Source organism: Mustela putorius, unplaced genomic scaffold (genome assembly GCF_011764305.1).
Source record: "Mustela putorius furo isolate JIRA1106 unplaced genomic scaffold, ASM1176430v1.1 tig00000145_pilon_pilon_pilon, whole genome shotgun sequence".
Lineage (NCBI taxonomy): Eukaryota > Metazoa > Chordata > Mammalia > Carnivora > Mustelidae > Mustela > Mustela putorius.
In genome coordinates, this window is record NW_025421294.1 from 336,373 (window position 1) to 355,966 (window position 19,594).

Sequence of the window (19,594 nt, forward strand, 5' to 3'; positions counted from 1 at the left end):
AAACTTGTCATCCCCTGTTTTAATTCACCCTCATCTCTGCTGCTGGGATAACCCCTCTCCTGCCTCAAGTTTCTTCATGGGCCTCCCCACAGGTTCTGGAATCAAATTCAAGTTATAAGACAGCCCACAGATGGCTGCCTGCCTCTCTGACCTGGTTTTCACCATCCCTCCTCCTCCTGTGCTTGTTGGCAGCCGTTCAAGTTGCAATTATCTTAAATTTATACTGTTTAATGCCCTATGCTTTTGCAAACATTATCCCTCTGCCTTATGTGCATTTCCTACTCATACTTTAAGACCTAGGGCAGGTGTCGTCTCCTGTAAGACCCCTTTCTATTCTGGGTTAGATGCCCTTCCCATGTGCCGCGTGGGTCTTCTACCTGTCTTTCTCCACGTGAGATGTAGCAGGCATTGTGCTTTAAGTTACAGGTTCTAGAGCCAGAGTAAATGGGTTTTATTACTAGCTCTGTGACCTCTGGCAAGTTTCTTAGCCCATTTAATGCCTCAGTTTTCCTAACTATAAAATGTTAATGGTGCCTCATGTGGTTATCTTGGGCTTTATGTATTGAGGAGGCATATATGGAATACTTAAAATAATGCCTAGCTCAGAGCCTAGACTTAATGCTGTCAGCTGCTCCCAATAATTTATTTTAGTTTCAGTTTGTTGTTCCATACAATTCCAAGCTTTTAAAGGCTTGGACCTTGTCTCTGTTTTCTCAGCATCTATTGTGAAGAAGGCGTTTCTGCGAACATATAAGTGAACTCTAAGTGCCATATGAAAGGTATTATACTTAATGGTACTTTTCTATTTGCAGTAATTTCCAACATATTTAGTTCATACAGGAACAAGCTAGCAGTGTGCCCGGCAAGACTTTATATTTATAATTATAGTGACAGCATACGTTTATATGAGATTACATTATTCAGTTCCAAGACAAGGTTTCTGAGACAAACTCAGAAATAAGTTTAGATATCTAATGATAAGGACATCTAAGAATAACCTAAAAAGATAATTTAGGTTTGCTAGAATTTTATTGTTTGGATGATTTGTATTATAAAACTGGTACTATTCTTTCCTGGTTGTGTAAGCCATCTTTTATGATACTGTGTAGATCACTAGCTTCAAATTACCATAGAACTGGTATGTTGGTATGCTGGCCTAGTTGGAAATTCTCTTTCCTGTTTTCTTTCAATCTCTTACTATTTTTGTATTTTAAGTAGTGTTTCAAAATCCATCAGGAGTCCGAGAGACTAGCAAGCTAGTAAGCTCTGGCCATCTGTGTTATCCATCTCTGAGAAAGGGTTGCTAAATAGCATGAGATTTCATTTCACAAAAATGTCTTCTGGTAAATACATGAGACATTCATCATCCTCCATTTATAGATTATTACATTTTTATTTAATAAGTGTAGAATCATTTTGAGACAAACCACATCGTTTAGCCATCAGTAATCTTCTGGATGTCTACGTTAGAATTAGATTTGACTATGAATGATAGAAACCCAAAATAATATGGGCTGAAACAAGTTAGAAATTTATTTCTCTCTCATGTAAACACAGGCAGTCCTGGGCTGCACGGCAGCTCAGTCATCACAGGCCCAAGCTCTTTTACTTTGCTGCTCTATCATCCTTAATATACAGGTTTTAACTCCTAGTTGAAGGTGGCTACACCAGCTCCAACTTTCACAGCCTCAGTCCAATTAGCAGAGAAGAAAAGGGAAAAGAGAACTCTGCTGGTATTTAAGGAAACTTTTCAGAAGTTGTAAATACCTTCCCATTCATCTGCACTTGGTCTCATGGACACAACTAGTCAAAGGAAGAGTTAGAAATGAAGCCTTTGTCCTAGGAGCCATGAGCTCAAATAAAAATTGGGGTCTTATTTCTGAGAAGAAGGATACTGGGGGACTACTAACAGTGTGTACTACTTTATGTCTTCCTGTCATTTAAATGTCTCAGGTAACTAGGTCCAAGACTGAAAAAAAGGGTGAAATGGTCCTATTAATGTCAAAATTATGCACTGAAATATTTTTGACCCTTTCTTAATGTGTTAGCTAGTGTGAGACTATTTTCAAATTTTAGAAGCTATGTTGAATTTATGAATTGACTCCAAAATTAAAAATCTATATATATGTAAATGTTGCAAATAATTTCTCATGAAGGAGCAATAAAAATATTAAGTGGCATATAACACAAAATTAAAAATGAAAAAGTAGACAAAGATTTCATAAAACTTCTGTGTATCAAAGGATACTATCAACAGAGTGAAGAGACAACCCATGGAATGGGAGAAAAATATTTACAAATCCTTTATCTAGGAAAGGATTAATATCCAGAATATAGAAAGAACTCCTTCAACTCAACAACAACAAAAGTTGATTTAAATATGGGCAAAAGACATTTATATAAAGAAAAAGTACAGGACACCTGGGTGGCTCAGGTGGTTAAGCCTCTGCCTTTGGCTCAGGTCATGATCTCATGGTCCTGGGATGGAGCCCTATGCTGGGCCCCTGCTAAGTGGGGATCCTGCTTCTCCTTCTCCCTCTGCCCCTCTCCCCACTGTATGTGCATATGCTCTCTAATAAATAAAACCTTAAAAAAAAAAGTAAAAGTACAAATGGCCAGTAAGCACATGAAGATATGTTCAACATCACTCATCATTAAGGAAATGAAAATCAAAAACATTTTATAACCATTAGGATGACTATAATACACAATACATATATAAAACAGTAAACAGAAAATAACAAGTGTTGGTGAGGTTGTGGAATGTTGGAGCTCTTGTGTGTTGCTGGTGAGACTATAAAATGAAGCAGTCATCATAGGAAAATGGTATGGTGGCTTCTCAAAAAAGTTAAAAATAGAATTACCACATGATCTAGCAATTCCACATCTGAGTTATATACCTGAAACTCTGGGGATATACCTGAAAGAACTGAAAGCAGGGACTTGAAGAGACATGTGTACACCTATGTTCATAGTGGCATTATTTTCAGAAGCTAAAAGGCAGATGCAACCCAAGTGATTACCAAAGGATGACTAGATAAACAAAATGTGATAAACACATACATTGGAATATTATTCAGCCGTAAAAGAAAGGCAATCCTGACTTGTGTTACAATGGATGAACCTTGAAGATACTGTGCTAAGTGAAAGAAGCCAGTCACAAAAGGAGAGATACTGTTGAATTCCACTTAGACTAAGTTTCTAGAGTAATTAAATTCTTGGAGAGAGATAGCAGAATGGTACTTGCAAGGGACAGGGGAAGGGGTGTATGTGGAGTTATTGTTTAATGTTTATAAAGTTTCAGTTTGGGAAGATGAAGATGTACTAGAGATGCCTGGTGGTGCTGGCCACCTGATAATGTAAACGGACTTATTGTGACCATGTACTTAAAAGTAGCTAAAATGGCAAGTTTTACATCATATAGATTTGACCACAATAAAGAAATGGTTAAAACTTTTTGAAAATGCGGGTAGTTTTACATGCACACATTTATATAATCAGACTCAAAACCGATGCCAGAGAGTTTTTACCAAGAATCTTGATCCTCTTTTGAAATTCTATTGAAATATTTCAAAAACCGAAGTAGAGAGAATAACATATAAAGAAACTTCTAGTTTCCTTAATCCATCTGTAACACCTCAATTTATAATAAGACTGTTTTTGTGAATGGTTAGTCTGGTGCCCCAATTGTTGAGTACATTTGTAGGTACTACCCATTCTGCCATGATTCGAAAAGCCAACTATGAACTTTTCACCTTTGTAAGCTTTTTATACAGAACATGTGTGTCCCAAGAAAAGCTTTAGAAAACTTGCTTCGTCACAAACTCTGCAAAAGAAGCAGCACTGGACAGACCACAGGTGGAAACTTATTCTGTAAAGAGCCAGACAATAAATATTTAAGGCTTTGTGGGTCACATTAGGCTTGTTGAATATTCTTGCTTTTTTCTTTTAAAATACCCCTATAAAAATTTAAAAACCTTATTGGCTTGTGGGACCATTCAAAAAAGAGCTGTTTTCAAATTTGACCCAATGGCTGTAATTCATTGAACCCTAGTAGACCTTCGAGGTCCTTTTTGGGCCAACCCACGGCAGCGTGGTGGGTAACTATATAATCATGGTCAGTTGATCTTTAGCATGGCTGGCAACCTCTGTCTGGGCCCAACTTAAATAAGGTAGTTTCAAGTCTGACTATATCAATGCCTATATATAAAATACCCACTTAAATTTTTTTATTTTTTATTGTGGTAAAATCTTACTGTGGTATTCCTGGAAGTGGAATCTAATGGACTCGTCGGCAACTCTGAGAAGGAAGCATTTAGAAGGGAGCAACCCAGGAGAAACAGAGTAGGTCCTAAGAGTGAGACACCTAGAATAGTTTCAGTTCCCATCCTAGTATTTACATACAAGAAATTCCCTTTTCTTGAAGAAATATAAGTTGTATGTTCCTTGTAACCAAAAGAATCCAAAGTGCGCTCATTGACTTTAAATGTCAGTTGGCACATACACTTTAGCCCAGTAATATCTACTAAGTCGAGTAATGACCCAGCAATTCCACAGTTAGGTCTTTTACCTAGAGAAATGCTTGTGCATTTGTACCAGAGGATACATATCCAACAATGCTCACAAGAGACAATACATGCCCACAGTGGATGCTGTTAACCTGGTCAGATCTCAGCTCCACCACTGACACAGGTGTGTAAGGACAGACAAGTTGCTTATTTCTCTGTGCCTCATTTTCCTCATCTGTAGGAGGGGAGAATTATTAAATTATCACAAGGCTGTAGGGATTCAATAAGTTAATTTATGTAAAAAGCTGGGCTTACAGTAAATGCTCTATTTGTCTTAGCTGTTGTTGGAACTCATCATTATAGCAGCATTGTAGTAATAGAAAAAACTGAAAGCAACACGTCCATCAAGAGAGGTGGAAAAACAAACAGGTATATCCATACTAGGAATAGGATACAGCCCATGAGTGAAAAGAATGAACTAGAGCTATATATATCAATGGGTATAGATCTTAGAAACAGTAAGAGAAAAAGGCAGGCACAGAAAAACACAGATAGTATTCCACCGTGTTATTAAATAAGCAAAATTCAACTTACTATGTAGAGACACTCACAAACAATACATACATAGAGAAGCAAGGGATTGGGAAAGAAACGAAACTTAGGGTAGTGGATAGGGAAATGGGACTGGGAAACACCTCCAGTGTTTTACCAAAAATAAAAAAGTAACATTTGTTTAAAAAAAAAAAAAGTTTATAAATTGAGAGTAGTAGGTTCCTGGGTGTTGGTCCTATTATGTTACAAATGTAGAACAGTAAATCCCAGTGAACCAAACCTAACTGTGAAGATCAATGATATGTAAAGATAAAATTTACATGGCTATGGACTGAACTTGTTGAAAATCAGGAAATAAGTAGAACAAAGGAAATCATTAACATGCTGTATAGAGACTCGTTAAGGAACTAAATTGGTTGAACAGAGTTTGCTCTAGAAAGTACTTTTTTGATAAAAATTTATCCGTGCTGTTATACTCCTGATTAAATGTTTGTCTTCCTAAATTCAAAGTCAGTGTGACTTGGGGGTCAGAATAGCTAGCTTCAAGCATCCTGTATGCAGTTAATGATATCTTACCAATAAAATAAACCTTGAATTTATATAATGAGATTTACATGCTTAAAGGAAAAACAAGAGTTCTAGGTGGGACACTGGCAGGGAGCAGGGGTCAGGAAAACCCAACTAGCCAGAGCATTAAAAGGTAAAATAGCAAGAGAGTAATTCTTCTCTAGAAATAAGAGGGGGAGGGGAAAATACCAGGAAACACCGCTATGTTATAAAAAAGAAGAGGGAATTCCAGTGTGAAGTGATCGTTTGGGTAGTAAGCTTGATTTACTTTCCCCAAGATTTAATTACGCTGGTACGTGGAGTTTAGGAACGGACATATCTTTGGACAGCTTCATTTCCAAAAGCCACTGCATACTTAGCTAGTTTCCCAGGCAAGAGCAGGTACACTGCCTTCTGGATATCTTCAGGGGTGAGGGTACAGCGATTTCTGAAACACATCAGGCTGCAGGCTTCCATAGAAATGCGCTCAAAGATGTCATTGATCAGGGTGTTCATGATGTCCAAGGTGCGAGATGATATGCTCCTCTGGGGAACCACTTCTTTTAGGACCCTGTTAACGTAGAGTGAATAATTTCTATGGCCAAAATCAGTGCTGGAATGTGATCTCTTTTTGGAGATTGGGCTTCGATGTCCTCTGGAGCACTTGTTCTTTTTGGTGTTGGATCTGGCCATGGTAGATGTTGTTCTCCTTGGCAGAGTGGAGAGGAGAAGGGCCTAAAGGTGGGGGGAGGGGAGCGCTCATATTTATATTGGCATGCGACAATCAGCTTTTGGGGCTTCTGTTTGATTGGAGGTTACTCTTCCTATGTCACAATCACCTAGCAACAGCAATGATTTGTTGTTAAGGGAAAAAATCTTGTTCTTGGCCAACCTAAAGCTTTTCTAAGAGGATAGAGTGTTGTAGAAGGATTGAGCTTGGCTTCAGGGCAGAAGAAAGTGTTCATTTCTCCTACTTTATTTCTTGGCAGTTTGGAAGCATAACATACAATATTTTCAGAATTGGACAAATCTCATCAAACTGGGGAGCTGGTAGCATTAACACGAAGGGAAAAGTACCCTAAGACTTTCATGGGGGAATCTCTCTGTTTATAAAAGTTTTCATAAGGTCATTTTATAAGCAAATGAACAATAAGCCATTAAATATATTGAAGTGATTGTTTTATAATAAAAGTAAATATGTATAGCTAATCTGCTTTTAAAAATTCATTTAAAAATAAATCCCACTTAAAATGAATCTGAACCCCCAACTCCTTATGAGCACCTGTGTACAAAAGGAGACTAAAATGAAAACTGCCCAATTTTACTCTTTATTTTATGTGAACTTTGTGCCTTAAATTTGTGTCATGATATTAAGACCATTCTTGAAAATTTCACATCTTTCATTACATGGTTGGCTTTTTACCTGATACTGAAATTCTTCTGTCATTATTAACCAGGAGGGTAGGGTCACTCTCACTCGTTTGTTAAATTGATATTCCTGCTAAGAGGAAAATAAAAATCTGCATTCCCTTCTTCAGCAAGTTCACCCTTGGATAAAATAAAAAATAAGCAGAAGCAACTATAAAAATCGCAACTCCCAGGCATTTCAATAGTTCACCATTGCCGCAGCTATTAATGCTACCATGAAAAATCCTTCCCTGTGAGCAGCTTTACAGATAAGTGAGACTGGAATGCTTTGTGTAAGTCCTCCCCTTGTTCTGCCACTCAAGAAAGCAGAGCTGAACTAAGGTGAGTAGGAAGAACGTCATTACAGGGACAACTTCTAACAGGTTCTAATTGCTAAAGACCTCAGGCATCATTTGTGAATGTCCGTTCTTTATGTATTACTAACAACACACCTCATGCCGTGTGTCATGCTGAGTTGGAGGCTGTTGCTTCCATGCATGCTTGGCGGTGACGGATCCTTAGTCAGCTCTCCCTAATTTTGCTTTCAAGATTTCTCTAAATATAATTGCTTAGTTAGCTTAATTACAGCGTAGCTCTATTTGTGATCATTTAGGAGAAGCTATCAGGTGGAGAACGTCCACTCCCTATTCTTCACACACCCATGCTGAAGAGCTTTTACTAGGATAGTCCTCCTGGTCTCTTTCTGCTCCTCACTTCCTCCTCCCTGGGACAACCGTCCTTGGAATCAGTGAGGTAGGGGGAAAGTGGGTAAGCCTATCTCAGCCCCTTCAGGACTCTTGTTGGGATGTGATGGTGGGCAGTTCTGTTCCCTGGGGCTGGATCATTTTCTCGAGCTGACCTTGACTCAGTAGGTTGTTTTGCTTCATGCAGAGGTGCTAAAAAGAAAGCCTATTGTTGCCCCACACGTAAGAACAATCCTCCAAAAGTTCATCAGTAATAAAACTGACATTTTGATGCTTGTCTTTCTAAACCCTGTGATTCTCAATCGGTTCTATGCCTGTGTGGGGAGAAAGGAGGAGGCAATACATCACAGAAGCTAAAAGAAAAAGGCTTTCAAGACAAAACAGCAAGCTGCATGCTAAAATACTGATGACCAGAAATTCAGAAAATCAGCAACACTGATTCTGTAAAATTTCTGACTACTTGAGGGTTAACCCCACCGCCCTTTTAAAATTTAATGAATGATTCTAAAATATGTATTAGCTCACCACCGATATGCTGGTTTTTCTTTTCCTTCTCTCTTCCTTCTCCTCTAGACAGTCTGGAACAAGGGACAGACACTGTTTAGCATAATGACCTTCAGGAGATGCCTGTTGGATTATCAATTTGGACAGTGGAGCAAATCTGATTATTTTGCATCTATCTGCCCTGGGAATGAGCACTGTGAAGCCCTCCAACTGTCCCTTTCTCCTCTGACCTCCCCCTCAAGGTCATTGCGTTAGAACAAAACCTGACATCCTTAGCAGGAGACACAGGAGAGCCAAAGGAGTGATGACCAATGTACCAGAGTTCTGGGGTCTGTGGTTTCTGAGCTGATCAAGTGCAGCTGGAATCTAAAATTAACGACCACTTTCTGAATTTTTCCAGGCTCTTGTTTTGTGCTTGATCACACTGTCTCTCTGGGGCATGGCTTGTACGTCTTCCATGAACAAGTACGAATACTACTGGGGTTACAACTGCTTATTCTTTCATTTATGGTTGAGAGTCTAGTAATGACTCAAAGTCATAACCAAGACTCTCAGGGATTAATCCACAATAGTGTGGCAAGGTGATAGTAACTCAAAGCTAAAACATGCCCTGACAGATATTAGTGTGCTCTGGAAATAGTTCTACAGCCACTGTATTAGTTTTCTACTGCTGCTATAACAAACCACCACAAATTTAGTGCTTTAAAACAACAACAACAATCATCTTAAAATTCTAGTGGTGGGATCAGTCTGAATGGGTTTCACTGGGCTAAAATCAAGTGTCAGCAGGGCTGTATTCCTTCTGAAATCTTTAGGGGAAAATCTGTTTGCTTACCTGTTCCAGCTTCTCTTGACTTTTCCTTTAACTTCAAAGCCAGTGATGGATAGTCAAGCTATTCTCAGGCTGCATCACTGACACAGACTCCTGCCTCCCCCTTTCACTTACAGGCACCCCTGTGAGTTCAGTGGGTCCACCTGGATAATCCAGGATATTCTCCATATCTCAGTATCCTTAGTTTCATCTGCACATTCCATTTTTCTAGGTGAGAGACCATATTCACAGGTCGGGGTTTGTGATACACACAGCTTTGAGGGGCATTATTCTGCCCACCATAGAGCCACCATAAACAGAATGACATTGTCAGACAAGTTCTGGGTCACCAACCAACCAGAAGTTAGAGAGAATAATACTTTCCCTAGGAGATAGACCAAAAATATAATTTAAAGATACTTTCTATATACAGGCTAACTAAGTTCCTTGTTTTCGTTTTCTAAAAGTGGAAAGCTATCTTGTATTTTTGCTTTCCGTGCTTTGCCTTTACTTTATAGGCCCCAAATATTAATTTTATCCTTGGAAGCCAGAGTCTGTCTTGACAGTAGAGGGGGAGATATTTGTATTTCTTCCCCCATCATTCTCAAATCTCCTTCTCAATCTCTTTTCTTCTGCTTGCTTTCTCACAGGATGGACTATTACTCAGAGGTAAAAAAAAAAAAAAAAAAAAAAAAGAGAGAGATCTTGCCATTTGTAACAACATGGATGGCCTAGAGTATATCATGATAAGTGAAATAAGTCAGACAGAGAAAGACAAATATAGGGCTTCACTTATAAGTGGAATCGAAAAACCAAAACCAATAAACAAACAAAAAACAGAAACAGACTTATAAGTACAGAGAACTGGGGGTTACCAGAAGAGAGGAGGGTGGGGGATGGGTAAAACAGATGAAGGGGATTCAGAGGTACAAAGCTCCAGTTCCATCCACGGAGACGAATAGTCCAGCACAGGGAATATAGTCAATAATCTTGTCCTAACGTTGTATGGACACAGATGATGATGACACTTACTGTGGTGAACATTTTGTAATGTACACAATTGTCTACTCACTATGTTGTACCTCTGAATAAAATAAAACACTGTATATCAACTACAAAAAAAGGCAGAGCCGTTTGCAGGAAGGGGGTAGAGGAATACAGGTGAGTAGAGAGGTGAGTGGGAGAGAAGAGGGTGAGGTGAAGATTGGGTCCTGAGGGTGACCCATGTTCTCTGGTCAGGGGACTCCAGATCCAGAGACAGGAAAAGATGTAGACTTGGGTGTAAACTTGTTTTTGTGCATTTAAATTGAGGCAAACTTGAGCCTAAAGCTTTTTCAGTGCTTGTAAGGAACAGACCAGAGAGAGCAGAGGAAGGTAGAACCAGGCTGAGGCCCACTTTGTTGTGGTGTCTTGCCTGTCTTATAGTCCCATGTTTGGGGCAAGGGGGACTAAAACAAACGTTCTTCACTGATTTGTTGACAATTTTGTGGCCTAGGTCTTTCTCTTTGACTTGATTCTACGTTGTTTTGCTAGGTTTCTGAGGCTGACGTCCCTAATCTCTCCAGTGCAGAGCCCTTGCCCTCCCACAGTGGGGTCACCTGTGTTCTCCTTTGGCTAATCTGAAATCTGGGTCATTGTTCTCAGGTGACCCAGGAAAGAGTAATTAGATTAGCTTTGTGCAGAGTAAGAACATAAAGGAATTAGCCTTCAAAGGAAGTAGAAGGTTGTCCAATTACTGCTGAAGTGCCTGATGAGTCTGAGGTTCTTCAGCAACAAAACAAAACAAAACCAAATAAAACAAAAACCAACAGAAAACGTTTTGGAACAACAGAGATAAGAAAAATTTTAATTTCGTTTTGAGTTCTAATTCACACACTATAGTAAAACATCAGTTAACTAAAAACATAATTAAATAGTTCCTGAATCAATAGATTACCATTGAAAATAGATTTTCCTCGAACAGTAATAAGAGTAAGTACTCGTGAAGCACACAGAATAGGAAAAAAAGCTGCTCAAGGTCATCTGGCCAGGAAGGTGGGGAGCCAGGAGACTAATGGCAGCCATTTGGACATCCAGGCTGGGGCTCTTAACCACTAGACACATGGCCTCTTAGTAACCGGCCAAGGAGGGAGTCTGTTCCATGCTGGAGAAAAGAAATGAGCAATAACATGGAGGCAAGGAGTCACAGCTCTGCTCAAGAACAGAGAAAATGGTTTTGTAGAGGGGTAGAGGGGTAAAGATAGAGGGGTTATGTCTGAGTGCTGAGAGACAGAAAGCTGGGTTTAGTTTACAAAATGTCTTAAATTGTAGTGTAAAGTGTTAACATGATTCTGTAAGTCTTTGAGAGTCATCGAGAATTTGAAGCATGGAATAATTGATTCAAAGTGATGTTTGGAGAGAAGTGATCTCTGGCTGGGTCCAGGCGGGATTAGAACAAGGGAGGTGAGAGAGTCTAGCACTGTCACTGCTCAGGCACCCATGAGTGGGACAATGAAGGCCTGGAAGGGGCTCGTGGGATCGGGAAGAAGGAGCTGTCTTTGAGAGAGCTGGTAAGATCTGATGTTTGATTTAGTATTGGGAGAAAGGAGAAGGAAGCCTCAGCTAGAACGCTGACCTTTCCTGGGCACTGACCATATGTCTAGACACTGTTCTAAGTATTTCCCAGGTATTAACTCGATGAGTTGTCACGACAACCGTGAGACACAGATCCCATCACCAGCAGCAACTCCTTTGCACAGGGGTGTGGGGTGGGGGAACAAAAACCTGGAGCCGTGATGTAACTTGCCTCAGATCACACAGTCAGTGAGTAGCAGAGAGGGGATTCAAACCCAAGCATCTGGGCACAGACCCCATGTTTCTCCCTCACCGGCGTCTGGCTTCTCTTATCATCTCTTCTGGGCACGGGGCCCTCCATGTGTGTGATTGACCACTGTGTCATTTTGCACCTTCACGAGAGTCGGGGGAAGCAGGCAGGACAGTAATATTTCCTGCCACACAGCTGTCGACTGGGCTGTTGCCAATAAGCAAGTAGAAGAACCAAGACTGGAACATGGATGTTCTGACCCCATCTCCAGGGCTCTGGCCAAAGCTTCATCTCTACATTATGACTGGAAGAAAAAAAGTGAAGTTCATTAACCGAAATAGTATAGTTGGAGCAATGGGGAAGATGTAATTTTAGAATTTAGGATGAAAAATGTGATATTAAGCACTCTCAGGGAGTTGCTTTTCTCACTTCACATTCAATGGAATCCCTGAGGCAGTGGTGTTTCTAACGGAGGGAATCATTCCTTTCCTCAATGAGGGAGAAGATTCTGACAGCCATCAAATAGCTTTACATTCCAGACAGGTCAGAAAAAAAAAAACACACACACACACACACACACGCACACACACACACCTCCTCCTAGAGGGAAAGCATGATAGATTCTAAATTGGGAAAAATGGATTTTAGGAGGGAAACTTATACTCAGAGAATCCTAGTAAGCTTCTAAAAGCTTCTCTTCTTCAGTTGTCCTAAGACAGCCTTTCAAGCTGGTTTACACATTAAGAAGCCAGAAAGCTAAATGTCTTCAGCATCACAAAATTAGAGGCTGATAAGCATCCTGAGGGAATCAGGTTCAGCACGAAATAGCTGAACCAGAAAGCAGGGATTGTGTGGTATCTTGGTTTAAGTACATAAAATTGTTTCCCATCCTACAGGATATAATAAATTCTTGACTTGGTGATACTCAAAGAAAAAAGACCCAGTATTCCTGAACTTAATAAAATCTCAACACTCAGTTCAGTTTCTCTCCTGGGTCCTGTGAAAGAACACAAGTCTTTCAGCAACTCAGACTGAAGATGTTCATACCAACATCGGGTTCTGGTGCTTTTGCGGCTGAATTTTAGGACCAGCCTATGGTGTAGTGCCGTCTCTCTGAAATCTCTTTAGGCAAGGCTGTGCCACTACAGATATCTTGGAGGAATGATGTCATTAGTGAGGCTAGCTAGCTCTGGAGTATGCTGGAAGCTGTCATCTGAGGACATGCTCTCTCCATTCTGCTGTGGCCTGAAATTCCAATATGTGATTCATGTCTGCAGAGTACCTTGTACTTTCCAGAATATCAGGAGTTCAGACATTAAAAGAATAATATTGTACCCTGCACTGGGCCTGCTCAGGTTCCCCGATGAGGTCCCATGTCTTCTCTCTCACAGGAGAATGCATTGTGTTCTCGTTTTCCCACAAGGTGGGTTGAGAGGACATCCTGTCTCAGAACCAGAGACTATGGTTGCCAAGCGTCTCTGGCTCGTGGAACACATCTTAGCACACTCACTGTTTCTCAGCAGTCCGATGAGGGACATTGTGATGCAATTGCGGGCCCTCAAATAACACTTTCATTCCTGAGTGGCGCTTCCAACAGAGCTGCACATTCAGGAAATGTTTTGCCTTTATGGCATTTTGTCTTCACTGTTGAGAATCAAATCACCTTGAGGAAGTCGAGACCACAAAACAGAAGAGAAGCTTAAACACTATCCCCTTCAGTTTCCCTGACAATCATTGACATAAGCAGGGTAACCCACTTGCTTTACAGATGAAATTCTACTTAGAGAAGTTAGGCCCCTGACTTCAAAGTTGCATAACCCAGGGGTATGGTAAAGTTTAGAACTTTCCACTGATTTTTGTTGCTGCAACAAAGCGTCCACCCTGTAACCTTAGTGGATTCAGTGGGGTACCCTTGACAGTCTCTTCCTGGAGTTTAGCGGGTCCTTGTTTCTTGTAAGCATCTATGATGTAACCCTAGTATATATATTGCCTCATGGGAGTTGCCTGACTCTGTTTTATCACATTCTTTCTAATGGCCATGAGTCTAGGAACAGGACTTGAAGAGGCAGCGGAGATCCCATGGGCCAGGGTGGGTTGGGAGGTGTGATCTACATTGCCATGTGCTGGTGGAGGCTAGTGTCAGGAAATATGGAAATATTCCCCCCATCCCCACCCCTTTCAGCCCAAGCCCTTCATATGATGGACTACTTCAACCCAAGAATTGTAACCATTAACAAGCAGGACTTAAAAACTCAGCTGCTTTCAGTACAAGTAAAAGACTTTTTTTTAGTACCTTGGGATTAGGGAAGGGGTTATAATCAAGATGCAAAGCATAACGGAAAAGGTTGACCTTTTCCCCTGTATTAGACTTAAGGCAATTATATGATAAATGACACTGTAAATAAAATCAAGTGACAAGCCACAGACTTGGGAGGAGATACTTGTTAAGTTTGTAACTAATATTAAATAAGTATTGAGCATGCGTGACAAAAAACCCCCCAAACTCCTATAAATCACTATTGTAAGTGATAACCTATTATATAAATGGGCAAATAATATGATCAGGCAATTCACAGAAGAGATTCCTAAAAGGTAATGAGGGGAAAAAAGATGAAGCTCAACTTCCACAGCAGTCAGGGCAAGGGAAATTAAAACCACAGGATTTATTTCACACCCAGTGACTCACACAAATGAATTACCCTGATAACAGTAAATGTTGGCAAGAATGTAAGGAAATAGTTGCTATTATTATGCTGTATAGTGTAAGCAGGAATGTAAATTGCTACGATCTCCCTGGGTGGAGACTTTGGCCATACCTGGTATGTGGGAAGATGTCCATGTCCTATAATATGGCACCCACTCTGGTAGAGCCCTTCTAGAGAAGCCCATGCTCACAGGAGTCAGGAGACAAGTACATGGATGTCCTGTGGAGCAAGGCTTGTTTTAAAAAAAAAAAAAAAAAAAAGGCAGGGGTGGGGAGGGAAGCTGTCCCTGGTAGGGAAATTTCTGAATAAGCTATGGTTTTTCATACAGTAGAAGAATCTGCAGCAATAGTAACAGATAAACTGGGGTCTCCATGCACAAAACTCAAATACTGCTGAGAATAAAACAAGTTGCGAGAGGTTATGTAAAAACTGAAGCATAAAACAACAGCATAGATTTAGATATATGGAGCACAAATATGAAAAATACATGAGAATGATTCCTACTGCCCAGGAGCAGTTACCTCCTGGGGGGAGAGAGAAAGGGATGGAGAAGGATCAGAGTGGGGCTTTTGCTGTATCTGTAATGTTTTATTTAATTACTTTTAAGACGAGAAATCTAATGTAAATGTGGCAAAATGGTACGGGTGTCTGTTACATTTTTTTTCTTTTTAAAAAATTTATTTATTTTAGAGAGACAGAGAGAGAAAGAGAGTAAGCATGTGGGTAAGAGCAGAGTTGTGGAGATAGAATTCCCAGCAGATTCCCCACTGAGCCTGGAGCCTGCCGTGGGGCTGGATCTCAGGACACTGAGATCATAACTTGAGCTAAAATCAAGAGTCAGCTACCCAACGGACTGAGCCATGCAGGCACCCCTGTTTTATTATTATCTTTAATATTCATTTTCTTTTTGATATTTCATAATTAAAATATCTCAGATAAGATGTGTTGGCTTTATGTCTGAAGATGCCTTGTTCCAAGACAAATTTTAATTGGCTCACTATTACTTAACCATGTGTATATAGAACAGTCAGGAAAAATTCTAAGGGGGTACACAAACCCAGGAATCCAAAGATCTGAGGGTGTCTTCATGATGGAATGTTAGAAGCTAAATGTTAAGACATTGACCTAACGTTGCTTAATATGACACAGGTATTGTCTTCCCTACTGAACTTTAAGTGACTTGATAAACAAGAATGTCTCTGTATTATCTTATTGTCTCTGCTCTTATCACAATGCCTTTTAAAGAACATTGGTCTGAAAAATATGCATTGACTAGAATGAATAAATAAAAGAATAGATGGATATTCTTTTGGAATACAATGACTATTTTAGACCTGGTCACAGTTTGCTTGTCTCATAGTGGTGTCATTTACACTAAAAGTTTTGGGGTTTATCTTTCCCTATTTCATATATTACAAGTGTTAATAGAGATGGATATAACTATTTTCTATTTTATCCCATGTAAATCTCCAACATAAACTCATATTTTTCCTCATAATATGATTATTGATTTCTTTAGAAACCAGTAGTATGTTAGAGCCAGAGTAATTCTACATGGAGAAATAAGAAAGTTCTAGAAGGAAAAGGTACTATAAGGATCCCAATTTTCTCAGCTATAGCATAAATAGAAAAGAAATATGGACTCATAGTGCTGATGAATTAGTAGCAAAATAATTTCTTGAAGACTAGCAGAAAGTGCTCTTTGCAGGAGTTGACCAACATCTTCTCGGAGCAGCTCCTACTGGTATGAGTGGTGGCCAGGGTCCTCAGACACAGTAACCATGAGTAATCAGGTCAATTTGAGGAAATTCACCAACTGAGGAAAAATCATCAAAATTGATGAATAATTCACGTTAAAAAAATAGGAACAAAGTATTGAGTGTACTGTGTGCTAAGTAAGCACCATGCTAAATGCCTAGTGTTCTATTGTAGCATCTCAACAGCTCTGTGAGGAGGTATTAGTGATTTCATGGTTATCCTTATAATTGTGTTCATTAACTCGCATTCTGATATACTTCCTTGAATGAGAAAAAAAAGAGTAGTGCTCCAAATTTTCTGTTAGAAGTTAGCCAGGAGTTCAGGCACTCATGTGGGAGGATGGTGGCCTTGTGAATAGCACCTATGTGTATCTTAGTGGGGGAAAAAGAATTAACAATGGCTAGATTATAACCAGAAACTGAACAGTGGGTAGAATTTCCTACCACTGGGAAAAATATTGGGTAATACATTCATATATATATATTTTAAAGTTATATGTTTAATTTAGGGTAATTAAAAAATGTATCCAGGATATAAAGCGCTAATTTCTTATTACATTGGACTAGTATATGCAAAACAAACAAACAAAAAAAACCAAGGTGATTTACTTAAACATAATGTAAAGACAAATGTTAAGTAATGAATATGAATACTGAGTAAGGAACAGAACAGGCATGATGAAGATAAGACAAAATCTTGAAGATGGTATGTGAGCAACTGGCAATGGGGAGACAGGGTCCCTGCCAGGTCTGAGGTCTACAGCTAAGGTCAGAGGTATGTGCTGGTCTGGGTCAGTGATTGTTAGATCAGTGTTCACTCACCTTCTTGGACCCTAGCAATCTTCTTACAACTTGAGTTATTCCAGATTGGAATGTTCAGGAATCAAATGAAGTTAAATCTGAATCGGACAACCAGGACCCTGATAGCTCAGTTCTCTCTCTTTAGGATTGGCAGTCATAAACACTTGGGCAGAATTACGGGGTCGTCTGCCCTGCAGCCTTTTTATGGTTTTCTCTGGCGGAGGCAGGAATCAATCCATTTCTCTTTCGTGTCACTGATGTTTCCACAACCTGTATTTTATTTTATTACAGTGGTTATCTTTACTTCTCAGGCTTGAAAGTTGTTCGGAGGCTCTTTATCAAGTAGTATATGTGCTTAGTGTGGACCAGGGATCCAGAGAGAAATTCTTGCCCTTGGAGATCTATGATAACATTTTTAAGGAGAATTCAAGATGCTAGTCAGGGAGGCGGACTAGATTTAGAAGCTTATTCACAGACAGATAAACTCAGAAAACAGCAAAGTCTTCTATGAGAATCTCCTTATGAAGAATGAAACTCGACCATTCTCTTATACCGTACACAAAGATAAACTTGAAATGTATAAAAGACCTCAGTGTGAGGCAGGAATCCATCAGAATCCTAGAGGAGAACATAGGCAGTAACCTCTTCTACATCAGCCACAGCAACTTCTTTCAAGTCACGTCTCCAAAGGCAAAGGAAACAAAAGTGAAATGAACTTTTGGGACTTCAAGTCCGAAAGCTTCTGCACAGCAAAGGAAACAGTCAACAAAACAAAGATGCAACCCACAGAATGGGAGAAGATATTTGCAAATGACACTACAGACAAAGGGCTGATATTCAAGATCAAAAAGAATTCCTCAAACTCAACACTCAAAAAAAAAAAAAAAATCACCTCAAAAAGTAGGCAGAAGACATGAACAGACACTTCTCCAAAGAAGGCATATAAATGGCTAGCAGACACATGAAAAAGTGTTCATCATCATTAGCCATCCGGGAGATTCAAATCAAAACCACACTGAGATATCACCTTACATCAGTTAGAATGGCCAAAATTAACAAGACAGTAAACAACAAGTGTTGGAGAGGATGTGGAGAAAGGGGAACCCTCTTACACTGTTGGTGGGAAAGCAAGTTGGTGCAGCCACTTTGGAAAACAGTGTGGAGATTCCTTAAGAAATTAAAAATAGAGCTACTATGTGACCCTACAATTGCACTACTGGGTATTTACCCCAAAGATACAGATGTAGTGAAAAGAAGGTCCATCTGTACCCCAATGTTCATAGCAGCAATGGCCACAATTGCCAAACTGTGGAAAGTGCCGAGATGCCCTTCAACAGATGAATGGATAAGGAAGATGTGGTCCATATGTACAATGGAGTATTATGCCTCCATCAGAAAGATGAATACCCAAGTTTTGCACCAACATGGACAGAACTGGAGGAGAGTATGCTGAGTGAAATAAGTCAAGCACAGAGAGTCCGTTATCATATGGTTTCACTTATTTGTGGAGCATAAAGAATAACATGGAGAACATTAAGAGAAGGAAAGGAGAAGTGAATTGGGAAAAACCGGAGTGGGAGACAAACCATGAGAGACAGTGGGCTCTGAGAACAAACTGAGGGTTTTGGAGGGGAGGGGGTTGAGGGGTTGGGTGAGCTGTGGTGGGTATTAGGGAGGGCACGTATTGCATGGAGCACTGGTGTGGTGCCTAAACAATGAATTTTGGAACACTGAAAAAATAAAATTAAATTAAAAAAAAAAAAGAGAGAGAGAATCTCCTTATACTATACCATGATAAAGAAGGAATTGGATGGGAGAAAACATCACACAGAATCATAGTTGCATATGGATGGAGGTATCTTTGAAAGCTCAGGTATTCCGGTTTGCACTTAATACCCTTATTAATTCCTAACATCCTCAGAGATGGAGTTTCCACATTTTTCTCAAAATACTTACAAGCGGATATTTCTTAACCTCTATCCTAAATCCCTCCTATTGAAAGTTAAGCCCATCCTCTCCTGGACAACAGCTGTCTGCTTTTTTTCCTTTAGTATCATGAATGATTGGAAAGAATTTCTTCCAAGTCTCTCCGCATCCCTATATCTGTATCCATTCCAAATCCTGCTCTTCTCAGCATCTCTGGCCATGATTTCTATTGTCCTGGTTCTTCCTTGTATTTTCTTTTTAAGCTCCCAAATAGCTACACATCATTTTCAGTGTTTCCTTCTAACTATGTAAACATACATCCCTTTTGGTTTATTGTCCCTTCTCTCGTATTTCAAATTTCTAAGGTCTTACATTCTCCCTTCTTATTCTTTTTTTCTTCTTCACATCTTCTTTCTTCTTCAAATCCTAAATTTAAATTTATTTCAAATCTGAGCCTTTTTTTTTTTAACCTTTTATTTGGATTTACTTTTCTTCTCAGGGAATCAGTATTTATCCCTTTTGCACGTATGCACCTGGGCAAGAAAAGTGAGCCTAGTGGTTTAAAGTAGG

The 19,594-nt window shown here is 39.7% G+C and overlaps 1 protein-coding gene across 1 annotated transcript; it reads right to left on the minus strand.

The window, feature by feature from the left end:
- Nucleotides 1-5,826: 5,826 nt before the first annotated feature.
- Nucleotides 5,827-6,382, minus strand: LOC101672279 (histone H2B subacrosomal variant-like). The gene has a single exon (XM_004764561.3). It carries the CDS (start codon nt 6,297-6,299, stop codon nt 5,931-5,933), a length of 369 nt encoding a protein of 122 aa, XP_004764618.1. The 5' UTR covers nt 6,300-6,382; the 3' UTR covers nt 5,827-5,930.
- Between the last annotated feature and the right edge of the window lie 13,212 nt (nt 6,383-19,594).